Source organism: Gekko japonicus, unplaced genomic scaffold (genome assembly GCF_001447785.1).
Source record: "Gekko japonicus isolate JY-2015 unplaced genomic scaffold, Gekko_japonicus_V1.1 scaffold863, whole genome shotgun sequence".
Lineage (NCBI taxonomy): Eukaryota > Metazoa > Chordata > Lepidosauria > Squamata > Gekkonidae > Gekko > Gekko japonicus.
The window spans coordinates 530,817-541,266 of record NW_015167563.1 but is presented as its reverse complement, the minus strand read 5'-3'; the positions used below and the strand labels follow the sequence as shown (position 1 = coordinate 541,266).

At 42.5% G+C, this 10,450-nt stretch overlaps 1 protein-coding gene across 1 annotated transcript in view; it reads left to right on the top strand.

The window, feature by feature from the left end:
- FAM13B (family with sequence similarity 13 member B) overlaps positions 1 to 10,450 on the top strand; it is a 98,774-nt gene that overhangs the window by 66,420 nt on the left and 21,904 nt on the right. Inside the window, exons 13-14 of the mRNA XM_015413799.1 lie at positions 299 to 446; positions 3,856 to 4,060. Coding sequence (XP_015269285.1) covers positions 299 to 446; positions 3,856 to 4,060 — 353 coding nt within the window. The remainder of the gene's footprint in view (positions 1 to 298; positions 447 to 3,855; positions 4,061 to 10,450) is intronic.

Sequence of the window (10,450 nt, the reverse complement as noted above, 5' to 3'; positions counted from 1 at the left end):
CCCCCCCCCCCCCCCCCATTATTTTGTACATCTGTGCCCCAAATCTTAAACATACATATATACTTTGCAGCTTCATTTGGAAGGGCATGTATATTTCCTCTGAATTAGTAAGTTGATAATTTTGTGAGAGTGGCACATGTGGGGTTTTTTAGTATAATATTTGGTTCATAATTCATATTTGAATCAAAAATTTAATTTTATGGAAAGGAATACACACAAATAACACAGAAAGAAGTTTGACTGAAACATGTTGCTTCTGTTGCAAACTGCTCAGAATATATTTGCTGTTTATTTACAGGGTTTTGATAGCAAGATTTGTGATCCAGATGCCTATACTGAATCAGAAGAGTTGAAAAACAGAAATAACAATGCTCCAGAAGCAACACTGTGTGTCCCTGTGCCACACCTAGATTTGAAGAATGTGAATGATGGTGACAAATGGGAAGGTAATTGTGACTGCCTCAGTGCTTTTTCATCAACAGAATAATTCCAAAGTACACAGTGTTCAGAAATGCACATTGAATTCCTCATAATATTAGTTTATCGGGGCTGCCTATCAATACCACATTGATATATGGGCTCTTTAAAATGGGAATGGAAAAAAATAGATGCATAGAACACTGAGAGTTATATTTTTGGGGTTGAAACGTCAAGATCAAAGGATTCTTAAAAAATGAATCCCTCTATAAGTCCAAAGAGGAGAAATTGTTCAGATCCTAGTGATGTCCCTGTACATAATCTGTTTTGCTTTAAGTATTTGCAAAACAGTAATCTTTTTGAAATTTTTATGTACAATTACAAATACATTATGGAAAGCTGTTAACATTTAGAAATACATAATTCATTTAATTGCAGAATTATTGTCTGCCTGTCATACCACAATTCTATTTTGTCATAAGTTACAATTTAAAAATAACCATAGTAAGAATTTGTGTTAGTAGTGTCAAGCTATACTTTTTGCTATAATATGATAGTAAAAACAAAGATTCCTCCAATTACTCTTGGAAGGAAAACAAATAATTGTACACCAGGGACTTTAAAGATGTTCAGCTTTTGGTCTTCTGTTGATTTTTGAACACTGAAATGGTAATCATGCTTGAATTATTTATATCTGAATAACTCACACCCCTAAGCAGTTTACACTGTTGCACAGTGTTGATCACACAGTGTGTTGATGGGCGCCCATGTTAACCATGCTTTTGAATCAGTTCCCAAATAAGTGAATAGCTTCCGTACTAAATTTCTTTTGGATCCAAATATAAGAAATGATCCTTCTGCCCACTGATCCATTTAAAGGGGTGTGTGTGCTTGTTTACAACGGTGGGAGTGTCCATTTCTCACTTTGCTTTTAGCCATGGAATTGGGCGTGTCCATTTCTTGCTTTGCTTTTAGCCATGGAATTGGGTCCAATAAATCTGTTCTTCTTTCTGGTTGATTCTGTATTCTGGGGCTAGGATCCACAGTGGCATTGTGGGGTACATTTTCCCCACATTCTTGAGCAGATGGATGCTGCTCCTAAAGTGCTCCTGACTTTTAGTGGTGGGGGAGGGGGCAGCAGCAAGGGAGAGCTGCTGCACAAGCCAAGAGGTTGAGAACCTGTGTGCAAAATAAGTCTTTGTGTGGCCCTCTGGATCCTGGCCTAGGTCTGGTCATTCTGTTCTTCCTGGGAAAATTAAGAGTTCTCATATGCTGAGTTTTTCATGTTAAAGACCTGTTAGATTTCCTGTGCAAACTTGTGGGAATCCACACTAGTTCAGTGATATACAAAATCATTTAATACCCTGTAATCAAGAATTGGGTTCAGCTGTATTTATATTAATGGTTGCCATTTTAATTCAAACAAATTAGCCGTTCGAAAGCAAGAAATTGCAAGTAGATAAATAGGTACCACTTCGGTGGGAAGGTAACAGCGTTCCGTGTGCCTCGGCGTCTAGTCATGCTGGCCACATGACCACGGAAACGTCTTCGGACAGCGCTGGCTCTTCGACTTTGAACCGGAGATGAGCACCACAACCCTAGAGTCGGACTTGACTGGCTTTCGAGCAAGGGAACCTTTACCTTTACCTTTTATGTGCTGAGTACATAAATAATGTAATCCTTAGGGCTATAAACTTGATTGTGTTTTGAATGGCTTTAATGCTCAGCCAATGTGAGCAAAAATGTTACGTCAATCCTGTTGTCTAAGCTGTGTTTTGATAAAACATGGGAAAGCATGTGGCATTTTTGTCTGTGAGCTCTGATGACCACTTCTGGAAAGCCTTTTCATTAATAAAGGGCCTGATTTTGACAAGCACTGGGTAATCTTCGATTGCTACACTTTAAATGGAAGCTCAGTGCTCACGCTTGGCCCAGAGTCAATTGGAAGACTTTCCTTGTGGTGTCATACATGTTATTTATAGTTTGTTCTAACTGTGCAATGTGTTCACTTCAGTATTTTTTGCCATTTTTTCATTTATTAGCGCCATGCCCTATCACTTTTCCCCTCATTGATTTCAAAACAATGCATCTGCAGAGAGAAGGGGAGGGTAAGTATGGTTCGCCATACATTCAGTTATCTGCCTTTTTCATGGTTGCTTTCAAATTACCCCTTTACCTGCTGCCTCCCGAGGAGCCATAGTACAGTGATAGAGTCCATGCTTCAGTTCAAGTTTCTCCAGTTGAAAAGGATCTCAAGTGGTAGGCCTAGGAAAGGCCTCTACCTGAGGCTTTTGAAAGCTGCTGCCAACCAAACTACACACAACTTGGCTAAATCGATTGCTGGTCTGATGCAATGTAGGGCAACTTTATAAGTTCATATCATAGTAACACGTTGCACTATTCTTTTTTAAAAATGGTTTTGTACATCTTTTAATCTTCAAATACAGTTTTATTCTTGGTGGAAAGCAGGTAGAACTGGGCTAATCAACATTTTGTTGTATCATTCTTTTATGCTTTAGCTTTCAAATATAAGATCTGCACTGGAAATCAAAATACAGTACTTATTAGGCTGTTTTTATTCAGACAGCAGCTAAACATTGAAAGCCCCCCTGATATGAATGAATTTCAGGGACTAACAGTTTAAGGATTTTCTTTCTTGGAGCCCCCTACTTTAATTTGTAGAGTTCTTAAAACAATTACATTCTTTTATGGGACATACATGTCAGAAAAATGGTATGTGTACATCTAATGTGAAATTTAAGTTACTTTCGTCCATGTTTGAGAATAATTGTTTCTTCAGTATCACTCCAAAAGTAGAGTGAGCTATTCCTACACAGTGATAGATGACAAAAGTCAACATTCTTCATATATTGCAGCATAAACATTGGTTCTTAATTTTTTAAGAGTCATAAAAGTTGACTTTATTATGTAAAAGTTTTATACTGAGCCATGCTCTGATTGTTGCATTTCAGCTATTTCACTGTGTCTTGTGTTTTTTAAATTTTTAATGTCTGTTATGTAGTCTAAAACTTCTCCACCACCATTATTCTAGAATGTGTAGAAGGTGCGCACTGTCTATAGTTTAGTATGCAAACTGTACAAAATGCATTTTTAATCTGATACAAATGCACAAATATTATACACTGAGTAGAAAATGGATATGTAAAATGGGAGCACTTTGGGCTCCCCCCCCCCTTTACCATGCTGATGTGTTGATTTCCAGTGCACTTCACTGTTCATTTTGTGTATTCTCTCTCTCTCTCTCTCTCTCTCTCTCTCTCTCTGTGTCTGTCTGTCTGTCTGTCTGTATGTATGTATGTAGCACTTAAGACTAAGCATTGAGTGGATGTAGTCTAAATGAACTTTTAATAGAACCTGTCTTAATGAACTTTTAATAGCCCAGTTCCATTTGTTTTTCTATTTTTTTGTGTTTCGTAGAGCCGTTTCCTGCTTTTAAATCTTGGCAGGAAGACAGTGAATCTGGAGAAGCTCAGCTTTCTCCGCAAGCTGGAAGAATGAACCATCCTTTGGAAGAGGACAATCATCCAGTATTGTCACATCGGAGTTTGGATTTTGGGCAAAGCCAGCGTTTTCTACATGATCCAGAAAAAATAGATTCATCTAAAGCACTTTCATTTGTTAGGTGGGTAGTGAATATAGTTTTCTGGGAACTTCTCTATCTTCAGCTCCATATCATGTGTTAGGATTTAAAATTCCTATGCCTTCTTCACTTGTAAACCAGAGTTGCAGGTGCCACGTAACTGTGGCTGCACAGTAGATCATACAAGCCTCTCTTAAGAAGCTGCTCTGTAAATCCTACATTGCTGAAAGACCTACATATGAAGAGTAAACCATGCATAGAATTCAGGTTAAAAGGATTTGCTTTACCAGGATTAGAGCTGGGCTTCTTTTCTGGGGGAATGCGCTGAAAGAGAGTTCTAGAACCTCTTCGACAAAATTCTTTTAAAAATGTTTAGAAGTGAATGAGTTTTCAGGATACAGATTGAAAACTTCATTTTCCTCTTGAGAGTTCTGGCACCTCTTTTTCAAAAAATAAAAAGTCCTGGATTAGAGTATTTCCAAAATTCAAGCTCTGAGGTAACCAATGATCTTTGTCGTGGTCTCTGTGCAGTCCCACACATGGGTTGGGCGCCTGCGCACGACCTCCGGAGAAACTTCTAGAGTTTTGCCTCAGAAAGCTTTTGGCGGGCTCTCTTCCCGCCCTGGGGAGCAGGCACGTAGTGCGCATGCCACCTCCCACTCAGTTCTTCTTCGACCGCCTTCGTGTTCACACCTCATTCCTGTTGCTCTCCGTATTTTGCCTCAGCTGAGTATATTTGTTCGTCTGCCTTCTTCGGTCCTTGTTTCTTTGCTTCTCTTCTTTCCCCTCTACTTCAAAAACAAACAAAACAAAATAGACCTTTTTTCTTCACTTTCTCCCCCCCCCATTTGGTGGGTGGGGAGGAGAGTTGTATGGGCAAAACAAAGTTTTTTAAAGTGTGTCGTCGTCACCCAGGTAAGATACCTTTGAATGACGGTCACAATTTTTGCCTTCTTTGTTTGGGGGAATCCCATAGGGACATAAGAACATAAGAGACGCCAATGTTGGATCAGGCCAAAGGCCCATCCAGTCCAACACAGTTGCCAGAAATACCAGGTGCCATCAGGAGGTCCACCAGTGGGGCCAGGACATTAGAAGCCCTCCCACTGTTGAACCCCACAAGCACCAAGAAGACAGAGCATCACTTGCCCCAGAGCCCCTATCTATATCTTGTGGCTAATAGCCACTGTTGGACCTCTGCTCCATATGCTTATCTAATTCCCTTTTGAAGCCGTCCATGCTTGTAGCTGCCACCACTTCCTGTGGCAGTGAATTCCATGTGTTAATCACTCTTTGGGTGAAGAAGTACTTCCTTTTATCCGTTCTAACCCGACCGCTCTGCAGTTTCATGGAGTGCCCACGAGTTCTTGTATTGTGAGAAAGGGAGAAAAGTACCTCTTTCTCTACCTGCTCTTTCCCATGCATAATCTTATAAACCTCAATCATGTCACCCCTCAGTCGCAATGCATGGCTAGGAATAAATACAGTGAAGCAACATGTTGAATACCGGCAAACAGATTGATGACTTACTGAACCAGTCCTCGAAAAATCGTCCCTGCTTGTGATCAGTGAACAGAGCATGAGCCAAACTGGCAGGTGTTCATATGTCCCTAGCCAGGAGTAAGCTACGATGTCCATGTTTGTACAGAATGCAGAACCGTATTTAAGACTAACTGTGGTTAACAAAACAAAGTATGAATCCAGTGGCACCTTTAAGACCAACAAAGTCTATTTCTTTGGATGGAATATTGCCAGAAGAAGGCAGCATGCACATAAGAACATAAGAGACGCCAATGTTGGATCAGGCCAAAGGCCCATCCAGTCCAACACTCTGTGTCACACAGTGGCCAGAAATACCAGTGCCATCAGGAGGTCCAGCAGTGGGGCCAGGACATTAGAAGCCCTCCCACTGTTGACCCCCCCCAAGCACCAAGAAGACAGAGCATCACTTGCCCCAGAGCCCCTATCTATACCTTGTGGCTAATAGCCACTGTTGGACCTCTGCTCCATATGCTTATCTAATTCCCTTTTGAAGCCGTCCATGCTTGTAGCTGCCACCACTTCCTGTGGCAGTGAATTCCATGTGTTAATCACTCTTTGGGTGAAGAAGTACTTCCTTTTATCTGTTCTAACCCAACCGCTCATTCTTGTATTATGAGAAAGGGAGAAAAGTACTGCTTTCTCGACCTGCTCTATCCCATGCATAATCTTGTAAACCTCATTCATGTCACCTCTCAGTCGTCCTTTCTCCAAGCTAAAGAGCCCCAAGCGCTTTAACCTTTCCTCATAGGGAAAGTGTTCCAACCGTTTTATCATTCGAGTTGCCCTTTTCTGTACTTTTTCCAAAGCTATAAAATCCTTTTTAAGGTGTGGTGACCAGAACTGCACACAGTATTCCAAATGAGGTCGTTAATTAGCCAGTTTTTGATCCATAAAAGGACTTGTCCTTTTATCCCATGATTTTTGAGCTTGCTTAGGAGCCTTTGATGAGGAACTTTATCAAAAGCTTTCTGGAAGTCAAGGTAAATAATATCTATTGGATCCCCCTTGTCCACATGTTTGTTCACCCCCTCAAAGAACACTAACAGGTTAGTGAGACAAGATCTTCCCTTACAGAAACCGTGCTGAGTCTGCCTCAATAGGTTTTGTTCATCTATGTGCCTACTAATTCTTTCCTTAATAATGGTTTCCACCAATTTACCCGGTATCGACGTCAGACTGACTGGCCTGTAATTTCCCGGATCTCCTCTGGAACCCTTTTTAAAGATGGGAGTGACATTAGCTACCTTCCAGTCCTCAGGAATGGAGGCTGATTTTAAGGAGAGATTACATATTTTTGTCAGGAGATCCACAAGTTCACATTTGAGTTCTTTCAGAACTCTCGGATGTATGCCATCTGGGCCTGGTGATTTTTCAGTTTTTAAGTTGTCTATCAGTTTTAGGACCTCCTCTCTCGTCACCTCAATCTGACTCAGGTCTTCCAACACCCCTCCTGAAATCAGTGGTTCTGGAGTGGGCAAGCACTTCTCATCTTCCACAGTGAAGACAGAGGCAAAAAATGCATTTAGCTTCTCAGCCATTTCCCTATCATCCTTCAGTACTCCTTTTACCCTGAAGAAAGTTTTATTGTTGGTTTTTACGTTTTTTGCTATATGCTCCTCATATTCCCTTTTTGCCTGCCTGACCTCAGACTTGCATTTTATTTGCCATAGCCTGTGTTCCGTTTTATCAGCCTCACTGTGACTAGCTTTCCACTGCTTAAAGGAATTCTTTTTACTTTTTACAGCCTCCATTACTCTGTTTGTTAACCATGCAGGCTTTTTCCTATACCTCTTTGTGCCTTTCCTAACCTGCGGAATATTTTTTTTTTAGCTTCTAGGATCGTAGTTTTAAATAGTTTCCAAGCTTCCCCAATGGTTTTGACCCTTTCTACTTTTCCTTTCAGTTTCCTCCCCACATGTCCTCTCATATCAGAGAAGTTACCCCTTTTAAAGTTAAAAGTGGTTGTGTGAGTCTTTTTGGCCAATTCCTTATTTATACAAATGTTGAACTCAACAACATTATGATCACTGTTCCCAAGCGGTGCAATCACTTTTACATCTCTCACCAGGTCTTGAGTGTTACTTAGGACCAAATCAAGGATCGCCTCTCTCCTGGTAGGTTCTGTGACCATCTGCTCCATAGCACATTCATTGAGAGTGTTTAGAAACTCAATCTCTTTTTCTCGACTAGAACACATACTGACCCAATCAATGTATCGATAGCTGCGTCTATTGCGCTAGTTTTACTAGGCAAGCTAGACTTATTTGGAACTGGTGACCAAGATGGCCTCTGCGCCTCAAGTCCAGGGTTCCACTGAGTCCCCTGCTGTGACCGATGTTGTTCACAAGCTGGTTCAGGCCGCCTTCCCGCCTTCTACGGTCCTGCCTCTGCTGCCGGTCCACCTTTCTGCCCTTAAAGAGACGTGGGTCCATCCGGCTTCGATTCCCCCGGTCTCCAGACGATACGAAGCTCTCTATAAAGTCCAAGAGAACTTGGGGAAGTTTCTCTTCAGTCAGTCTCCACCGAATTCGATGGTAGTACATTCTTCCTCGAAATTGAAGCAATCTCCCTGCCACTCAGTGCTTCCCGATCGAGAGGGTCGCAAGGTCGATGCTATTGCGAAGAGGATGTATTCCTTCGCCTCTATGAACCTTCGTATTGAGACTTACCTGTCATACTTGTCGGGTTATGCTTTTAATGTTGCTAATGCAGTACGTCCTGTCTTGAAGTTTGTTCCAGAGGAACACTGTCCCACGTTGCCAGGGGCTTTGTCGGAAATTTGTACGATCTCAAAACAGCAGATCAGTCCGTCATGTTGTCACTTGCTTCTCAAAGGTCCTTGTCTCCTCCATCGCCCTCTGTCTTCATGCTTGGCTAAGAGGTACCTCTTTATAGCCCAATGTGAAATTTCGGATTGAGGACCTCCCATTTGATGGCGAAGGTCTCTTCCACTCCACCACTGACGAGGCCTTGAAAGCCGTTGATGATAGTCGGAAGCAGGCTCGGAACCTGGGTGTCTCGATCCCGACGCCTCGAAGTCGGTACCGTTCTTGGAAGCCGTATTATGCAAGGCGCCAGCCGTCTCCAGCGCCCACCTCCCAATGGAGAAAAAGGCCCTATGACTCCCGTCACTTGAATAAGCCCCCCCCCCATGTTCTCCTTCAATGTCCCTTTTATCTGGTGCCCCGCCAGGATTTTCTGTATCCTATATTAGCTCAATTCTCAGAAATTCCTGACAATTTTAAGGTTCTGTTTTTGCTTGATAATCAAGATACGGAAATAACCGAAATAGTAGCAAGGTTTCTTCTTAGTGCTATGGCTGTACGTTCTGATAAGTAACCATTGGTTTTTCTGCTTTCATGTTGTTTTTCTGCGCCGTAGCTCCAATTTTATCCTATATGGATTTGTATTTTCTAATCTATATTTAATCTGATCTCTGTATGTATATACGTATGCCAATAAAGGCTTGTCAAAGTAAAAGTTGAATAGGGTGCGCCAGTAGTGTAAGGATTAGAACTTACAGAACTTAGGCTTTTATTAATGCGACCAAGCTATAAGTTTTTACAGGCTGGTTGCAGCCTGTTTGGGGCTGAGCGTTAATTAAAAACACCTGGTGGCCTTGACCAACTGATAAGAGGCCTTTACCAAACGTCGGGAGTAGGCACACAGGGAACGAACAGAGGCTGAGGCCTTCAGGACTGCAACCAGGAATGCTGTGGACTATGCCTGTGGGAGTGGACTCTCTTTCTTAAACCTTCGGGTGAGAAAGCCAGGTCGCAAGATTACCCCAGTGCAAGTATAGTGTTGTTGTTGTTTTTTGCCAGTGCTGTATTTTGTGAGTGGTTTCTGCCGAGCAAACACTCTTTGTTATCTGAAGGATTCAAATAAATGCAGAGGTATTTTTAACCTATCTTGCTGGGAGTGTCTGCTGAGTGTCTGTCTGCATCCTTGAGAGGAACCCAGATGTAAAAGAGCCTCAGAAAAGGACCAAGACCCAGTGAGGATCCCAAGGCCCCAGGTGGCTGTGAGCTCAGCACCTGAGAACGGGAGAGTGTTTGTCTTTGGTCCAGACATGGTGGCAGCGGTTTGCAAATGAGGATGCACTTTGCAGCACTAACAGCACTCAGTGACAAAACCTCTGGCTTGGGAAAGCACAGCAATTAGGCAAGTATTTGGTTTTGATTTTTGTTTTTGGCTGGGAAAGTTGAGCCAGAATAAGGAGCTGGTTTCTCCCATTAATGATTGGAGCATGATGGACAGGCGTGGTGCCTCAGAAAGTCGGGCGGTGTTAATTGAGAGGCCCTATGGCTCACATTCATCTTTGGAGAATATCTTGAGAACTGCTAATGGACACTATGCGGATTACAATGAAGCGGCCTCCATAGGTTCATTTTACAGCAGGAGGGAAGCTCCGTGGTCAGAGAATGATCCTTGGGGGCAGGATCATTTACAAACGGGAGGTTTGTTGGAGTGCTCTCCCTTAAGACACTTATCAGTGCTGGATGGTAACCAGAGGGCTAACAGAAGTACACCATGCTCAGGTCCTCATGTAACAGCACAGGATGGAGTAGCAGGAGGGGCAATTCTGTTCAACCAGCAGAATCAGTTAGGAGCCCCACTGGTTGGACAGGAACTCATTGAGCATCTCTGCACCTTAACTGAGCAGCCCACCTGGTATTCAGGACAATGTCAGGAAGAAGTTCAGCAGAGTGTGTCAGTGCCGACATTCAGACACCACCTCTCATCGTCAGCTGAAGTGTCATGGGAGGAGCAGAGAGGCAGCAGCGCACAAGGGTTTAACCGGACTAGGTCACAGCAACTGAGAATGCAAAGGGTTACTAGTCAACCACAAGATCTAACCTCCCCACAGAATGTTGTGTTTGAAGAGGA